General features: G+C 37.9%; 4 protein-coding genes across 6 annotated transcripts; 1 reads left to right on the top strand and 3 right to left on the bottom strand.

The window, feature by feature from the left end:
• Positions 1–1,014: 1,014 nt before the first annotated feature.
• Positions 1,015–4,640, bottom strand: LOC125195675 (vacuolar protein sorting-associated protein 32 homolog 1-like). The gene is made up of 8 exons (XM_048093821.1): positions 4,481–4,640; positions 4,226–4,361; positions 2,838–2,937; positions 2,223–2,308; positions 2,040–2,131; positions 1,729–1,843; positions 1,480–1,663; positions 1,015–1,179 (listed from the first exon to the last, which is right to left on the bottom strand). The coding sequence occupies exons 2-7, from the start codon at positions 4,295–4,297 to the stop codon at positions 1,484–1,486; spliced, it is 645 nt and encodes a 214-aa protein (XP_047949778.1). The 5' UTR covers positions 4,298–4,361; positions 4,481–4,640; the 3' UTR covers positions 1,015–1,179; positions 1,480–1,483.
• Positions 4,641–5,081: 441 nt separating this feature from the next.
• On the top strand, positions 5,082–9,397 carry LOC125195664 (clathrin interactor EPSIN 1-like). Of its 2 annotated transcripts, none has more exons than XM_048093809.1 (11): positions 5,082–5,138; positions 5,247–5,298; positions 5,941–6,020; positions 6,119–6,197; positions 6,375–6,458; positions 6,632–6,777; positions 6,881–7,069; positions 7,449–7,600; positions 7,797–7,990; positions 8,188–8,563; positions 9,004–9,397. In XM_048093809.1, exons 1-11 carry the CDS (start codon positions 5,098–5,100, stop codon positions 9,189–9,191), a joined length of 1,581 nt encoding a protein of 526 aa, XP_047949766.1. In that variant the 5' UTR covers positions 5,082–5,097; the 3' UTR covers positions 9,192–9,397. The 2 variants fall into 2 exon arrangements, with proteins under 2 accessions (XP_047949766.1, XP_047949765.1); XM_048093808.1 differs by having other exon boundaries at positions 8,956–9,397.
• Position 9,398: 1 nt separating this feature from the next.
• Positions 9,399–13,211, bottom strand: LOC125195659 (protein EARLY FLOWERING 3-like). Of its 2 annotated transcripts, XM_048093804.1 has the most exons (5): positions 12,931–13,211; positions 12,495–12,712; positions 10,812–11,569; positions 10,596–10,647; positions 9,399–10,494 (listed from the first exon to the last, which is right to left on the bottom strand). In XM_048093804.1, the coding sequence occupies exons 2-5, from the start codon at positions 12,678–12,680 to the stop codon at positions 9,478–9,480; spliced, it is 2,013 nt and encodes a 670-aa protein (XP_047949761.1). In that variant the 5' UTR covers positions 12,681–12,712; positions 12,931–13,211; the 3' UTR covers positions 9,399–9,477. The 2 variants fall into 2 exon arrangements, with proteins under 2 accessions (XP_047949761.1, XP_047949760.1); XM_048093803.1 differs by having other exon boundaries at positions 12,495–13,211.
• Positions 13,212–14,387: 1,176 nt separating this feature from the next.
• Positions 14,388–17,070, bottom strand: LOC125195663 (beta-fructofuranosidase, insoluble isoenzyme CWINV1-like). Its single transcript, XM_048093807.1, has 6 exons — positions 16,902–17,070; positions 16,760–16,768; positions 15,462–16,483; positions 15,095–15,333; positions 14,924–15,011; positions 14,388–14,835 (listed from the first exon to the last, which is right to left on the bottom strand). The coding sequence occupies exons 1-6, from the start codon at positions 17,068–17,070 to the stop codon at positions 14,626–14,628; spliced, it is 1,737 nt and encodes a 578-aa protein (XP_047949764.1). The 3' UTR covers positions 14,388–14,625.
• Between the last annotated feature and the right edge of the window lie 543 nt (positions 17,071–17,613).

The following is a 17,613-nucleotide window of genomic DNA, read 5'->3' as shown; positions in this document are numbered from 1 at the left end:
GCAAATATAGCTTTGAAACCAAAATGCCGTCGGAATGAAATTGAGTAGTACTATAAGAGCATCCACTATAGGGGAGCAGCCGCGGCTCCTTATAGTGGGAGCAATGGAACGCCGCGGCGGGTGGGCGCGCCCATGGGAGAGCCACGATGGCGGCTCGGCGGCGAGAGCCGTGGCCCAAGCCAATTTTGAATTTTTTTATTTTTATTTTTATTTTTATTTTTTTAATAATTTAAAAAATTATTTGTAAATACCTCATTCCACACATTTTCACCTCACACACATTTTTAATATTTTTGAAAATTGTTTATAAATTTTTTTGCATTAAATTATGCATTTTTTATAATTATTATAGTCCAATAATTTTTATTGTAGTTAAATTAAAATACCTCAAAAAATGAAAAAAAAATTTGGTGGCTTGGGCTTGTTCACTATAGTGTGAACAAGTTTTTTGGTGGCCCGGCCAAATTTTGTGGCCTAGGCCGAGTTTTGTGGCTTGGCCCAGGGCCACGGGCTTAACTATAGTGGATGCTCTAAGCTAATATTAATAAGAGTCGTAACAATATTAGCTCTTGAAAATAATACATTACTACCTTTTTATGTCAAATTCGGCCAATTTATAATCGGTCTAATAAAAGTTACTGTATATAATAATTGGTTGTGGTGTTTTATGGGAGGGGATATTGTGTTCTATATAAAAACGGTATAATGAAATTATGAAAGTGATGATGTGATTATAGGTCCACATCACAAATCTATTATGATTACACAATACTTATATTTTTACTAGAACTTAGTCCAACTTAAGTAACTTGATGAAAAACGGGATTTTTCATTTTATTATGTACACAGTACAGTAAATCTTAGTTATGATTCCTATCATTTGCATAGGCAGTTATGCACTTATGTTGGATTTCTTGGATCCCTTAACAACCAGAATCTCTTACATTTTGGCCGCGTGAGGGTTTTAGCTTATGTGACATTAAAAAAAAGGAAGACAAGAATTACCAACAGGAATTATCGAGGGATGAAATGAGATGAGAGATTATATTATTTTTTTAAACATGGATTGTCTCAATTGCACCGTTAGGCCTTCCTTTGTTCAGATATATAATGCACACATGAATAGCAGCTGAAACTATGATAACCTTTATATGACGTCGTGCCATGATTTCTTCCCGCCTGCATAAGGAAAACCAGAAGCCATTTTTTCAACGGACACGTGAAAAAAATTGCATAAACGACAGCCAATCCATTCTTTAGCATTTGTTTCAAAACTAATGTGAGTTGATTCTTTATTAAATTGATTTCAGAGCATCCTTTTTCTGATGTCGAACTAGCCTTCTGAATGCCTTAATCTTCCTTATTTAGCATCTTTAAGCACGCACAGTCACACACACACATACTGAAATCGTTTTCTTAAGTGAGGTGTGAGGTAGCCAAAAAAAACAAATATGTTAAGACACAGGTGAGATAAGAGACCTCATTAAAGGGCCATTTCCCTCTGTAATTCAGCAAGTTCGTCGTCTTCATCTTCAACTTTGTTTGCTGGTTTCCTTCTGGCAGGCACTCGAATGGGGGCAGCAAGGGCTGTCGTTGCAGGTTGCAGAAGCTGTTCCTCCAGCTCAGCTCCTTCTAGCTCTTCAAGCTCAGCCTCCAATTCATCCTGCAGAATATATTAATGAAAATAAGATCTTCGAAACTACAAAAAGAGGGTAACTAAGGAAATACCTCATCAAAATCAGCTGATGCACCAAGTGGTGCCGACAATGCTTCTTGAATTTGTTTCATATTTTCAGTCTGCTCGTTGATCTCATCCATTGTTTTGTCAACATCATCAATATTCCTAGACAGACCAAATACAGAAGTTAAGTGGAAATGATAACTCTACATGCTTGAGGCCAAGATGTTCAAGGTCTGTCCTAGCAGATTATTTGAACAAAATAGTAGTAATCAAATACTCCTAATATTTATTTTCCAGATTTTCTCTCTCCCCCCTTATTCTAAATATTCTGAGCCGAATTTGCAATCAGTACACTTACGTGGCCTTCTGCATGGCTTTCATCGCAGCAGCTCCAGTTCTCAGAGCATCGACAGTTTCTGTTGTAGCTTTTGCACCCTCTAGCATTATCATCTGCAACAAAGGTGAATTACTGTTTTAAATCGACTAGAAAAAGCACCATAGCTGCAGGCAAATGGAATACATGAAATCATATTAAGAGCACCTGATCATGAATGCGTAACTGAAAATTCCCCAGCTGCTCTATTTGTTGCTCGTAAAGCCTTTTCCTTTTCAAACATTGTATAGCAGCTATAGACAAAATTACAAAAGAATAATAATATAAGCATAAGTCCTAATTTAAGAACAACTTCCAGTATATGGCAAATAAACAACCTCCATGACCATAATCAATATTTACGTCCTGAAAGACTAAATTATATACCGCCACTTAAACGACAAGGGATTGCTGATGAAAGTATAGGTATGAAAATAAGGTCAGATTAGGAGTATTTGAAAGCAAATACATATATACTTGGGTTTTATAGCGAATTACAGGAAAAATCAAACTTTCAATTATTTATCTCAAACGTTAGTTAACTATTTAAAGTTGGCGGTTTCTTTACATGTATAATCAACAAAGAGGGGGGCTCAACCTTTTGCCAAAACCATAAGTAAAATTTCAGCGGATTATGACCCTAAAAGCTTATTCTAGGAATGTGCCAAACCGGGGGATCGTCATTCCAGAACCATGGCTAAGACACAAAGATAACATTCTTAAATTCCAAAGATTCAAGGAAGCTGAAACACTGGGTTAAAACATAAGATGAACATATCATACCCCTCTTATTTTTAGCTTTAGTGAATTCTTTGGCTTTTTCAACTTCTCCAGCGGCCTTTTTCAAGAGAACATTCTCTTTTTTCTCAAGCATCTCAAGAGTCTGCATAGGCATTACGTATTTTAAACAATAGAAAGCACTATATTAAAATATAAATTCAAAAAAATAGGAAAATAACAGTACAAACATCCGTCACATTCAAGATAACCACTTTCTTGAATGACATGGGACTTTAGGTGGAATTGTGAGTGTATCAAATTTAAAGAGAGAAAAGACAAACTGTATTCTAAATATTAAAGGAGGACATCTTGAATGGAACAAATTAGAAAGGAAATGCGGACATCTTGAATGAGTATGACAATAGCTGCTCAACATTTGAACAATAAACACTAGAATGCCAGGACCTATGGTCACCTAGTGGGATCAACTGCTAATCACTTGTACAATTAAAACACGAAAAACATTGATGCATCATGAATTCACAATACCAACATCAATAATAAAACATATCGTTATCATTTTTATATGAAGGTAACTGTAAGTAGTACATAAGCACATCAGCAGAGAGCAAGTTATGATTCGTATATTATGTGGGATGCCAAGAAAACATGTTGATTCTCTCCACAGAAGCACAAAGTGATCCAGCACGTGTTCTTGAGTTATAAGAAGTGGTTACAATGATATGCTTTCAAAACATTTACATCGTTAGGAAGTGGAACTTTTTGGGGACATGGTCAAAAGGCGATGGATAATCAGCCCAGCTTGTTCTTCTCCAGGGCTAACAATGTTTCAATGAAGCTGCAACACGAAGGAGTCCAAAATCTTTTTAAGACTGATTTTACAGAAACTTCCAATTTTCCAGCCTGAGCAAAAAACCTGAGGATGCACAATTGCCAATGAACTTCTCTCATTGTGGCAGGACAAAACCATCAGGGGTGAAAAACAAGTTCAGCGAAATGTTTACATAGTATAAAAACTTGTTTTTTCATCGATTTTGTTGGCATTTCCCTTTTCACGCTGTTTCCTATAAATTCAACTTTCGTGATTCCTCAAATCCTCAGAAGAACAACATTGTTCACATTCAACAAAACGAGAGATTTCAGAATAAAGGGATCATATTCGTTGACCTTTCATAATTTGAGATTAAATTCGTTGAGCTTTCGAAATATGGGATCAAGGCATGCAAATGTACTAAAAACTTAAGATTGTGAACTCGACCATTAAACAATTTAAATTCAGCTACTATCATTCATGAATTCAAAACTTAAGAGATCACACACAAAATCAACTCAATACACGGCGAGTGGTACCACTATTTCCAGATAAACACCAAAGTTTAGCATCGAAGAACAAAAAAAAAATCTAAAAACCACAAGATCAAACATCATACCTCGTTCAACTTATCTAGTGTTGCAAGAGCATTTGTCTCTTGCTTAGGCTTTCCAAAAATCCGCGTAAACATCGTTAGCGACCAAAACTACTAGTGCTATTTCCTCGCAACAAAGCAAAAATTATGCCTTTAAACCCTGAAGAAAAAAAATCAAAATTGAAAAATTACGCCACTTAAATCCAGTAAACTTAATCGAACAAATTACTCAAAATCCATTAATAATCAAGTAACAATAATCAAATTAATCTTACTAACCTGATGAGGCTTCGACCGCCGATAAATAGTTATGGATTCAATTTTTGGCTCTGCAAATTTGGATCAAACTTCGAATTTATACGAGCAAGTACTAAGTCGTTGATTGAAAGACTAATTGTTTTGGTATTTTATATGGCATTGACGCGGTGAAGTATTTGGCGTCGACACGGTGAGCGTGGGCCACGCAACAGACCAATTACAATTAGAGATGATGAAATGAGCTTAATTCGGAATGAATTGAGCTTATTTTTATGTGTGCTAGCTTCATTTAAATCTATAATTCACATATGAATGTTTGAAATTTCAATTATTCATTTTTGATATGAAATTTAAATTAAAAAATTAGGAGAAATTCCTTCAATTTAATCAATACGATATGATGTATTTTAATCAAACCCAAATTAATAGTACTATTTTAATTTTAAAGTTAAGAAGATTGCCGCACAAATCTATTCTACCTAAAATAAATTACACTCCACAACCGAAAATACACATACTCTTCCTTTTATCGCGCTTTCTGCTGTTTCCACATTATTAACGAATAAAAACGATTTAATTCACATTCACGATATTGATTTTTGATCAATCTCCTATTCTCATTTCGTCGCCGAGCAGCCATGGATTTTATGAAGGTCTTCGATCAAACAGTTAAAGAGATGTACGTGTGTGTTTATGTTTTTGCCATTTTCTCCTCGCACATTTTTGTTATGTTCTCATTTATTTTGTATTTACATGCATGATTGTATCTGTATATACGTAAATGCAGAAAGAGGGAGGTGAATTTGAAGGTGTTGAAGGTTCCAGAGATCGAGCAGAAGGTGATGGCAAAATTATTTGCATTTATTTCTCCTCAATTTCGTGGTTTAATTATGTTTAGCGCTGGTTTATAGATTGAATTAATTAAGTTTTGGAATCGATAGTTTTACCGTTGCCAATTTGTTAGGATTTTACGTACCTTATTGTTTGATTTGGAAGTAGATGAGGATAAATGGCACATCAGCATAGGCAGTTTAGTTACATATGATTTTAGGTACTCCTACACTGTTTCAACAGCATTTGAACTTATCCTTATCAGATGTTTTTTTTTGCTATCCTGATATTCATATTCCCATATTCGAAGCTGGAGTGTTCTGGTACAGGTGATAATATGGGAATAACTTGTACTGTGATTTTTGATCCATAAATACTATAAATATCTTCTAATGTGAGGATTATTGTTATCATTAAACCTTTGCAGTGAAAGAGGATTGTGATTGGATCACCAGATAATGGTGTTATTGTTGTCTATTTGTTGAATTTGATCAAGTGTGATAAACTTTTGTTTGGTCATGCATAGGGCTTTACCATTTTGGTCTGGAGTTTTTCTTGAGAACTTCTATTTTGAATTGGGAGATTGATGCACATGTAGATATTGGAGCTGGAGTTTATCAGATTGTATTTTGACACTCTGTTTATGTCAGGTGTTGGATGCAACGGATGATGAACCTTGGGGTCCTCATGGCACAATATTGGCAGAGATAGCTCAGGGCACAAAGAAATAGTACTTTCACATTTTTGCAGAGCTCACTATCTTCTTATATGATATGAATCTGGTTATAAATTGACCTGATATGCCTTGTCTTTTGAGCTATTTTGCAGCTCTGAGTGCCAGATGATTATGAATGTTCTTTGGACTAGACTGGCTGAGACCGGCAAAAATTGGCGCGCTGTCTACAAGGTTGCAGCTCAATATTTTATTCTGGTCATATCTTTTATCTTATACTACTACATTTAATAATGAGTAAAAATGGCATCTATATATTTTTTTTCATATTCGGTATCCGTTCTATTTCTTTTTTAAGTCCTATTTCCTATTCAAACTTTAGGCAAGAAAACTAATGTTGTTTTGCCACAGTCTTTGTCTGTTATAGAGTATCTTGTGGCACATGGATCTGAACGTGCTGTCGATGAAATAGTAGAGCATACTTATCAGATAGCGGTATGCATCTTCATTTATTTGCAACTCACGTCAGCTCTTTTATGTTATCTCTAGATGAATTTGATGGATCTTTAGTAATGACCATCGTGTGACAATTGTATTAGGCTCTTTTTTTCTCACTACTGTTTTATTTTATTATTCTGATTGCTTCCTCTAACATCTGAATTCTCTAGTCTCTGTCAAGTTTTGAGTATGTTGACCCAAGTGGAAAGGATAACGGAATAAATGTGAGAAAAAAATCTGAAACCATAGCGGCTCTTCTAAACGACAAAGATAAAATACAAGAAGCAAGGAATAAAGCGGCTGTCAATCGTGATAAGTAAGTCTGTGTGAAGACATCGACCACTATCATTGCTTCTAATTTGCTCCTTTTCTGTTTCATTAAGGTGGGGAGGTTTATGATATTTGTAGTTACTTTCCAGGTATATTGGACTCTCATCATCTGGACTTGCATGCAAGTCAGCTGCAGCCTCAGTCAGTAACAGTAACTATAGGAGTAGCGATCCATATCGAGGTTATAGTAATGCACGAGATGTTTATGCATCTAAAGATAGTGAAGACAAATATTATAAACCAACCAAATCAAGGAGAGAGCCCTCTCACTCTGGCAGGTCTGTCTTCTCTCTCTCTCTCTCTCCTTTATTTCTTTCTTTTTCCTGTTTTATTGCCAACAAAAGATTCAGGCATGGCTACGCACTCAATGTCCCAATTCTTGGCGTGCTGGATATCATTTTGTTCTTAGGATACTACAATTCTTTTATAAATGAACTTTAGTTGGTATTTCTGCAAAATTTGAATATAGAAAGCAATGTCCCCTGTGGTTATTGGCCTCTAATGGCAGGCTTGATACATCAGTAACCGACAAATCAAATATGTATTTTCTACCCTCTTGAAGTAAAATGTTAAAGATTTGATTACCTGTGCTCAACTCTGACATATTCTTAATAATATTTTCACTTCACTCTTCTAAACCACGAGCATGATCTGCAGCAAGAAACAAGGTTCTCCTGTCGCTGGTGCATCAAAAAAATCTTCCACAACCAGTAAGACTAACATACAAACTTCAAGTTCAAAAAATACCCCATCAAACAAATATGATGACGAGTTTGATGATTTTGATCCACGGGGAGTTTCAAGTGCTAGTAAGCATTAACTTTTAAAGCTTTTTTTTTATTAACGTGCTGCACTGTCCAAACTTTCTGTTTCATAGGAAGAGGGCACAAGATATAGCCTCGTGTCGCCTGACTTGTGCTTCACCATATTTTTACCTCTACAAACTCCGGGATTTGGAGTAAACTATGCTGATGTTCTCTGGTTAATTTTTTTGGTGTTGAACAGAACCTTCAGCTGGAAGTAGCCCAGTGGATCTTTTTGCACAAGACTTTGTTTCTTTTTCGGATGAACCAGTATCTCTTCCAACAGATAATTCAACCACGTTGGGAAATAATTCATCAGAAGTTGATCTATTTGCTGATGCTGATTTTGTATCAGCAGAGCCTGTACCGGTTTCAGGGAAATTTCCTGGATCTCAAGTAAGGCTACAGCCTGTTCCTACCTGCCAAATTTATACTCCTACCAATATACAACTCAAACAATGTTATTAGTTGGAGTAGCCGTAACTGATCCGAACCTAAACAGCATTAGCTAGATTTGCTGTCTACAGTGCCTATATCTCGATCACAGGAAATCTAAGGATTCCATTTTAACCAAATATGATTCCTTTGTGCAGACCAATGTTGATGATCTATTTGCTTCCCAGCCTGCTCCTGCTGTTTCCACAACGATGGATTTTTTTGCTTCCCAGCCTGCTCCAGCTGCTTCCACCACAACAATGGATCTTTTTGCTGATCCAGATCCAGCCTCTAAACCTGATGCAGCTAGTAGCACCTTCGATCCGTTTGCAGCCATTCCATTGAGCGAGTTTGACACAGATACTTTGCCAATAGCTTCTGGTCAACACTTTCCTGATGACGGTTTTCATGCGAAAACTAATTGTACTTCCGTTGACACCAACCCCGCACCCAAGAAGGACGCATTTCAAGTAAAATCTGGAATATGGTCAGATTCCTTGAATCGCGGGTTGATTGATCTAAACATAACTGGACGTAAGTATTTCTTACTTGACAGCTTATTTGGTGGTATGCTCCCCTTACTCTTAATCCATAGAATATGTAATTTGACAATGTTCTCTTGATGAGTGTATAATTTGTTGGTTATATTTGTGAACATCCATATTGCATATTATGAGCCGAGAAACTAGGGCCCGGTGTAAGGATACAGTTACATTGCTTGATCACTAGGCTTGAGCTCTAGTGATCATCATATAAACTAAGATTTCATCAGCCATCAGTTTCAGTCACGTTTCTGCTTGTAGAGGATCTAGTGCAAATGAACTTGTCTTCCTCTCGTTGAAAGTTGTAAAAAGCCATGATAATCAACTCTCGGCTTAGATGATTGGCATCATACTCAAATTTTGATTATGGAGTTGTTCTAACAGCCAAGAAGGTCAACTTAACAGACATTGGCATAGTTGGTGGATTGACAGATGGATCAGAGTCGAAAGACAAGGGACCTCTGCCTTCGTTCAACATGGGAATAGCCATGGGCGTCGCATCCGGAGTAACTACACCCAGCATCACATCCGGAGGAACTACACCTGAGCGATCAAAACCAATATCTGCACTAACATTGGACGACGATTTCTTCTCCAGTTTAAGCAGCCAGCAACACTAGATTCCCAAGCTTTCAAAAATGAGTTACTCTGCTACTTGAGTTTAGTATTTATTTCGTAAAATTTTCAGCATCGGTTTGGATGCTAGAGAAGATTGTTTACGTTTTTTTGTTCTGTTTGTGTATGGTTGATTGCTGGTGGCCTGCTGCCAACCAAGGTTGGTAGGAAATATTTCATGAATAAAAGGCTATAAGTGATTAAACATTAACTAAGTCGAAAAGAAAACTATATTAAATGCTGAAATTACATAATATGTACAAGGGCTTGGAATCAAAAACAAAGAAAGGCTTACGAAAAATCATACTGTTTTCTTTCTTCCTGTATGGATTGAAAAATCCTAGCAGCAGATTCAGTCGCTGATCTTGCATTATGAGGCACAACCCTGATTACCTGTGTCACGCGAACGGGCTTGGGCCGAGCCGGGCTGCATCTCCCAGTGTCGGAAGATGGAGCCGTGGGGAAAAGTAGCTCGTTTGTTCGTTCCGCATCATTGCTTCCTCTACTATCTTGCAATCTCTCGACAGGGCTACTCGTACCGTCTGTAAAAGCTCGTACATGGTCAGAATCCCTAGGCACATGCAAGATGCTCGCCCCGTCTCTAAAAGCCCGTTTCAGGTGGCGTAGCGGTGTCGAAGACGCGTTGTGACGCTGGACGCAGATGCTGGCTTCGCCAGCCGAAGCTTGACTCGGGATAGGTCGAGGGTTCATTTGCTCTACGGACGAATTTGACATTGCGGCTGCGTTCATGATCGGCAGCATGCCATATGTTGGGAAGTATCCATGTGGGCCTGACGGCCCGGACGGAGGGAATGGCAGCGGCTGGTAGTGAGGATGCGGATGTGGACCTGCAATCCCATACGGTCGAGTGTCGATTGTCGGGTTTGGTCCTGGCGGCCCAACAAAACTCGGCCCCGGATAGGGCTTGTATACTAATCCTTCCGAAGGAGTCATCACAGGGATCAGCCACTGGTGCCCTGGAGGTTGATTGAAGCACCATGGCGCCGCATTCGGATTGCTGGTGAGTGACGGGGCCGGAGAGTTGCCCGTCACCAGCTGGCTGCTCGGCAGGGGCAGATCGTTCTGAATGGATGAAAACGAGGCTTTTCCAGTGGTGTTTTCTGCCGAGATTTCCTTGTCTGCACACGGCTTCTCGGTTTCACTTATTTGCTTGGGAATATTTGGCATTGCCTTAACAGGAGCAGGCAGTGCGATTTTCGCCCCGGGCAAGACCTTCATAGTAGGTTTGTCAATTAAATCCGAGTCATCGACCAAAAGCTGTGGCGATTCAGCAATGGATTTCTGGACCTGATAGAGAGACCATGCTCAGATGTTCGAAAAAAAAATGCAAGAACTGAAGCAAATAAGCGTTCATGATCGTAAAACGCCAAGCCAAAAATCGACTGTACCTTTACGAGTCGATGCAACTCGAATACTTGAACAGCAAAAACTCTTTGTTGACTGCAAAGCAACATAATAAAATAAGATGATTACAATTAAAACAACCTGTTTAGTCTTGCTAATTCATAACTCTCATATAATCATCCAATCTCGATTTCATATATGTTTAAACGTGATTATAAACCGAACATGTATGATAGAACACGTTGAGCACGGAGACTTACTTAAGAATGGCTTTCCGGGCTTTCCAAAAATGTTTCTGACCTATCACCCCGACCACATCATCAGGTGTCATATCCACTGTGACGACGGACTCCATGACAGAAATCTCAGACACATTGTCGTCCCTCTCCAAGTTCTTCATCGGCACTGATCTAAACGATCTCTTTAGAGATCTTGCCTCGTTTCCCATATCACGAGAATTTCCATGATCTCTTGAAGGATAAGATCCTGCAGAACCTCTTTCATCCAATGCTGCAGAACTCTCCGCCAACGCACTAGTGTGATGATTACGAGCCTGATCCAAATCAACATTGACCACTGGCTCAATATTAGAACTAGCATGAGTATCTCTTGGTTCACGGTTCAGATAGGAATCAGTTGTCATCTTCGGACCTCTATCCTTTGCAATGCTAGACGAATTTGATACTCTATCAGTGGGAGTCTCTTTCGAGTTCAATTCCGTTTGGCTCTTACCTACTTGCTTTCTGTAGTTATGGAATTTCGAAAGGCGCTCAGCATCAGAAGCCTTGGAAAGAGGGACCTTCTCATGCTCTGTGTCGTAACCATTCTTACCACTTTCTCGACTTTGGACATAGTGGTTGAGAATGGGAACTCTGAAGTCTTCTTCATCCAATTTCCTTTTCTGGCTCTCTTGCTTTGATGGAGCGACGAAATCGGAAAATTGGCTGTATAGCTTGTCCGATGGATGTCCGGTAGGCAACTGATACGAGAAAAACGTACTCCTTTCATTTGCAACCCTCTGCAAATCCGAGATTATATGAGACTTCAGAAAATAAATTGCCTAATCAACAAAGTGAGCAATGCTTTTCCAACAGGAAATGGAAGCTTGAACATTCCATACAAGCCAATGTAACTCAGAGACACAGTTCAATTAACCGCACAGTTGTGCCTACCTACGAGCTCCAGCCTCAACAAGCAATTTACTGAAAAATCGGGCTGATATTTTTCCTCATACAAGTGTCGATTACAAGATCCTACATCGCTCTAGAACTGAAATAGATCACATAACTGCATCTGTCCTAACACATAATTGGAGTATTTTATGTGTTTCCTCACTCATACAAGCCTCAATTTCAAGATCCTCTAGTCACATAACTGCAACTGTCCTAACACAAAATTGAAATATTTTATGCGTTTTCTGATACGAATCTCGAATTCAAGATCCTTTCATCTACCAAGAATTGAAATATATCACATACACAATCAACCAAACAATCTGATCACTTAGCTGCAACTGTCCTAACACATAGTCGAAACATTTCATGCGTTTCCTCATTCAAGTCTCAATTTCAAGATCCTCCCATCTCCCTAGCATTGAAAATAATCTCATACAAAAGCAACCAATTAATCTGATCACATAACTGCATCTTCCTTAACACATAATCAAAAGATTTCATCCAATTCTCATACGAGTCTCGATTTCAAGATCATCTCATCACCATAGAATTGAAACAAACCACATACACAACCTATAAATCTGATCACATAACTGCAACCAGCAACATCTACATTCTTTCCACATAAATCACAACTTGCACATCAAATCATATCAAATTCATTAACTAATTGAACTTATACATTCTTTCCACACTCGATTGAATCCCAAAAACGTGCAATAAGCATAAATAAACCATATCAAATGCTAAAATCCCCCCAAAACTCACCTGCTCCAATGCGAGCTCGGAATTCGAACTAAGAAGAGGAAGTCTTTGAGAAGGAATGCTGAGCTGTTCATAAAGAGCCATCTTATTTCTAGGAGGAGCTCTTAGCCCTCCTTTCTCAGTATCATTCACATGTAGCCTTGGAAACATAGGCCCTATGATCTTCTCTTCATCTTTCCCTCTTTTCATCCTCACCTAAATACCCTTCCTCTGGCTAGATTCTACACACAGCATAAAGCACTTCAATTCTCATCTCCTAGATGCCAAGATCAAATTTTTTTGTTCAATTAAATGAATTGATTTTGAAGAAACTGCAGTTAAAGGATCAAAACTATCTAAATAAATATCTATCTATCTCAAAACCTAGCCACACTTCCTAAGTTGCCACATGATCCCACAAACAAAATAAAACCCACTTCTCAAAAAGCAACATACTCACCTAAAAAAGGATTCTTCCCTTTTTTCCCTCTTTCCCAAAAAAAAGTGCACTCAGAAAAATCACTACTCTAGACACTACCCAGAAATTATAGGCAGACTTTTTTTTTCCTAGTAAAATGATTAGAAAACAAGAAGAAGAAAAACAGCAGGAGATCAAATTCAATTTACAAATGGGAGAAATATGAAAAAGGAGAGAAAAAAGTGCAGTGGACCCAACATTTGGATATAGAATCTCGAGTATTCAATAAAAGGACTCATTCATTCCAGATTTCCAGTAGTAAACTCAAATTAATAGTAATATAGTGCACAGGACTTTTGTCTTGCAATAAAGTCTATTTAAGGACAGAAATACTTAAAATAAACTCAATAATTACTCTGCAGCTGCCAATCACAATCTGTTTATTTATTTCCTTTTCCTAGGCAAATCATTTTTTAATGGTTGTGAAAGTACAAATGGTCAAAGCACTTTTTAAAAACAAATATCAAATTTTGTACAACCAATAAATAGTGGGGATTGGGGAGAGTTAAAATGAGAAGGACGATTTTGTTACGTAGTAGTGATTGATTTATTCAGGTAAGAGATTTGAGTCATTGACGTAACTTGATTTGTTTTGTTGCAATATTTGCAAACACTAACTTGACTTTAATGTTTGTTCAATGCAGATTTTTGTCTTAAATAAAAACAAATGGATTTATTTGGATTGATGAGAAAGATTCTGCATCTTCATCTTCATTGCGTTCGTTTGTTGAATCCTAGTTTTGTACTCGCTTCATTCCATAGTAATAGAGTCATTTTGTCATTTTAATACATTTGTAATAGAGTCATTTTACTTTTAGTAAAAGTAACACATTTTTCCACGCCTATTTTACTCTCTCTTACTTTTTTCTCTCTTTATCTCTTTATTTTTTTCATTTTCCACTCTATTCTCCATTTGCTTAACTCACCTAACACAATTTTTATTAATCTCCGTGCCAAAAAGAAACACCTCCATTACTATGAAACGGAGAGAGTATTACATAAGACAAACTACATATGGAGAAATCCGTCTTTCTTGAATTTCTTGTATGTCCGTGTGATGTAAGCTCCGGAATATATTGAAATCAAGATTTAGTTATCATTTTATAGTTGGGGTGAGATCTAACTTCAAAAAATAAGAAATTACTACCTCTGTCCCTGAAAATTTGACACAGTTTACCATTTCGGTCCGTCCCTTAAAATTTGATACACTTCACTTTTACCATTTTTGGTAGTGGATCTCATATTCCACTAACTCATTCCTACTCACATTTTATTATAAAACTAATACTTTAAAAGTAGGACCCACGTCCCACCAACTTTTTCAACACATTTTCTATTACATTTCTTAAAACCCGTGTCGGGTCAAAGTGTAGCAAATTTTGGGAGATGGAGTAGTAGGTGATATTCCATTTTTCGGGCATTTCTAGTAGACCGTTGGGTTCAGAATAGGGAGTATTATTCATCCCATGCTTTGGTGTATTACTAATACGTATTGTGTGTTCTTATCCATTCATTCATAAATCATAAATGACAGTACAACACTTTGGGAGTAACCAAAATTTGAAATATTACTTGATAGTTGATACCATTCATTTGGTTTGCAGACATAATTTTTTTTGCAATAGGAAGGTCGACGCAAATTGGTAGAATGGACACCAACACCTCTTTAATGTGGAGCTACTCCGAGGCCAACCACGAGCTTCCTTCTTGCGAGAATCGAGCATTTTTCATGCTCCAAGCGCTAAGACTCGAAACACCAACGCTCTTAGCGCCATTGTTGAACACATAAACGTGAGAGTTTTCGGAGATGGCCAATGCTGGATATGCTCTTGCAGTGATGCAACTCTTCCCCTTCCCCCCAAAACTCTCTATTATCGACTGATCAATCTGTGCAAGCATGATAAATCATCATATATTTACTACTCAAGGACTGAAAATGAAACAAAATACGAGATTGAGAAAGAATAGTATGTACCAAAGTTCTCAATGAGATTTCCTCATTGGGATCCATATCGAGAAATGACCCGTAAATCGGGTCTTTGACTTGCGTTTTTAGCGAAGATCTAATAAATGTATACAACAAAAATGTTATATTTACATACTTGTGGATGTGAATGTGATTCAAATAGCAAAATCTTACACCAACCTGCTTTGGTCACTACACATGAGCACGACGTGCTTCTCGCGGCCCTTGAAAACTCGAAAGAAGACAGCAGTTTGTTCGGTCAAGTCCTCTGAAGCCAGGGCTAGGAGACCGAACGGCCCCAAAACTCCGTTCACGGATGCATTGTTTTGGATGCAAGCGAGTTGGGGGTCGAGCAATCCTTCATCCATCAGCTCGACCCCATCTAGATTTGAAACACGAAATGAGACTTCAACATCAGCCTATAAAACAATAGCAATCACATATTTCATTATGTACAATGTAGTAGTGTGATACTATGAAATATGGGAATGAAATAGAAATATTGTGAAAAAAATGAGAATTGGAATATACTACTAGTAGTCTTTACCTGTGAAGCTGTGATACCTAAAAGTTCTAACACTTTCCCACTCTCGATCTCTTCATTATCTAACATAACTTTTCCATAACGAAGTTGTTCAACTTCTTCAATAGGCCATTGTATTAACTGTCTATGATCTTTGTGAAGCAAAACACTTCTTGGCAATGCTTGTAAGCCGTACCACCCCCTTTCGATGCTATTTGCTTCGCTATCACCCTCGAGTATCCACGACCACAGCACCCTCCGTTTCTTGGCCGTGTCGTAGAACGATTTAGACGCGTAAAAATTTCCGTAATCATACCTCAATTGGACTTGATCGTCCATGAAATCAACCCCGACAACATTAAATTCATCCGTCTCGGGATCATAAGTTCCCACAACATAGTCATCGCGGCCACTGAAGCTCGCCTTCAGGATGTGCAACACATCTTCCCCATTGGTCGACGTGTCGAGTCCATCACCACCACTAGTACTAACAGGGTAAAAATCAGGACACTCCCACATTCCTGTCCTATTCGACATGTGCAGGGGGCTATCTCCCCTGCTCCAGCTAATGAAGTCGCGACTCCTGTACAAAATCCCGGCTCCGTCACTGCCTAGCTGGCTCCCAATCAGGACACACCACGTCCCGTCTGTCTTTTGCCAGGCGGTCGTGGGGTCCCTAAAGGATCTCGGGTCTATGTCGGAGGGCGGTGTTATCAAGGGATTATGCCGAGATTTTACCCACTCCCTCAGAAAGGGGTCGGACGTGTCGGTCGGCATTGCAATATTTTGCACCTCCTCGCCTCCGTGGCTAATGCTTGTATAGAAAATGACGGGCGTGTTGTCGCTAGGGAGGATCGTGACGGAACCCGACCAGCAGCCTCGGAGGTCGTAGGGCTCGGTCGGAACAAGGGCGTGCTCGATGTGGGTCCAGTCAATGAGGTTGTAAGAAACTGAGTGGGCCCATGAAAGGTTACCGTTATCCCATGTTGCACCATGTGGATTGTATTGATAGAAAAAATGGTATACTCCATTGTAGTACATTGGTCCTGTCACATTATTAATATTTCATTGATCACCAGAAATACGAGATTGAATAAATAAAATAATAGTAATTGAAACTCACTTTTAACTACGGATGCTTGAGAAAATATTATTTATGCCAATATTTTCTTTTCTACTCAATAACCAGAGTATTTATTTTTCTTTCATTTCAGTCCGATCCTTGAATTAAATCCCACTAAAATAATTAACAGAGCTTGCTGGAAATATATTACTGTACTACTATAACGAAGATGAATCTCATCGAGAAAGAGAGAGATTACCATTTGGATCTTTAAGCTCAGACGAAAAGAATCAAGATTTGCACCAACAGTGAAAATTGAAAAATAACAAAAAAATAGTCAGAAACTATTAGCAAAAAAATAGAGTGAGATAGGAAAATGAGATAATTAAAGAAATAAATACCATTCATCCAGTTTTTGGGAGGTTGAAAATGGAATCCAGTTCGGTATGGCTGATCCTCTTTCGCCTCATATTCTTCGATAATCTTTTTATTTTTTTCAAAATAACCAGTTTTAACATAAGCTATCAAAATGGCTGGCAAAAGCATTGCCCATATCACATATTTCTCCATCTTTTACCCAGAAATGGAGCTCAATATGCATATATAAGCTCGCTTCTTAATAACTTTTCTGTACATTTATTATATTTTTCTATTGCAACTTGCACTAATACACATATTCCGATGTGTACATTATCATTATTTAGTCATCATTTAGTACCAAAGTTGAATACTCAAACATCATACTAGTATTTGTTTAGATATTAATTTCAAAGTATATAATATTTTATAGTAATGAACTGTTTCTTGTCTCAGATTATTATAGCGATTTAGGTATTTTTAATGTAACAAATACTGTAATGCTCACATTTAAAAAGACTACAGCAATTGGTTTAATAACTTGCTCTGCTGTCCAAGTCTTAATTTTATACTCCCCCGTCCCACTTTAGGAGTCCCGATTTACCATTTTTTGATGTCCCACTTTAGGAATCCCGGTTGTAATATTCCATAAATAGTATTAGGCCTCACATTCCACTAAACTTTTTCCACTCATATTTTTATTATAAAACTAATATAAAAAGTAGGACTCACATTCCACTATATTTTTTCATCAAC

The sequence above is a fragment of the Salvia hispanica genome, chromosome 6, assembly GCF_023119035.1.
Source record: "Salvia hispanica cultivar TCC Black 2014 chromosome 6, UniMelb_Shisp_WGS_1.0, whole genome shotgun sequence".
Lineage (NCBI taxonomy): Eukaryota > Viridiplantae > Streptophyta > Magnoliopsida > Lamiales > Lamiaceae > Salvia > Salvia hispanica.
Note: the sequence above shows the minus strand (reverse complement) of the source record. Positions and strands in the feature narration are given on the sequence as shown.

Coding starts and splice junctions, on each gene's coding strand:
- LOC125195675 (XM_048093821.1), bottom strand. CDS start 4,297: ATGTTTACGCGGATTTTTGGAAAGCCTAAGCAAGAGACAAATGCTCTT. Junction 2,938..4,225: donor CACTAGATAAGTTGAACGAG/GTATGATGTTTG, acceptor ATGCCTATGCAG/ACTCTTGAGATGCTTGAGAA. Junction 2,132..2,222: donor AGTTACGCATTCATGATCAG/GTGCTCTTAATA, acceptor CCTTTGTTGCAG/ATGATAATGCTAGAGGGTGC.
- LOC125195664 (XM_048093808.1), top strand. CDS start 5,098: ATGGATTTTATGAAGGTCTTCGATCAAACAGTTAAAGAGAT. Junction 6,459..6,631: donor AGCATACTTATCAGATAGCG/GTATGCATCTTC, acceptor TGAATTCTCTAG/TCTCTGTCAAGTTTTGAGTA. Junction 6,778..6,880: donor GCGGCTGTCAATCGTGATAA/GTAAGTCTGTGT, acceptor GTTACTTTCCAG/GTATATTGGACTCTCATCAT.
- LOC125195659 (XM_048093803.1), bottom strand. CDS start 12,680: ATGAAAAGAGGGAAAGATGAAGAGAAGATCATAGGGCCTATGTTTCCA. Junction 10,648..10,811: donor GCCCGGAAAGCCATTCTTAA/GTAAGTCTCCGT, acceptor GTTGCTTTGCAG/TCAACAAAGAGTTTTTGCTG. Junction 10,495..10,595: donor AGTTGCATCGACTCGTAAAG/GTACAGTCGATT, acceptor TCTCTCTATCAG/GTCCAGAAATCCATTGCTGA.
- LOC125195663 (XM_048093807.1), bottom strand. CDS start 17,070: ATGGAGAAATATGTGATATGGGCAATGCTTTTGCCAGCCATTTTGATA. Junction 15,334..15,461: donor TAGGTATCACAGCTTCACAG/GTAAAGACTACT, acceptor ATTGTTTTATAG/GCTGATGTTGAAGTCTCATT. Junction 14,836..14,923: donor AAATCTCATTGAGAACTTTG/GTACATACTATT, acceptor ATGCTTGCACAG/ATTGATCAGTCGATAATAGA.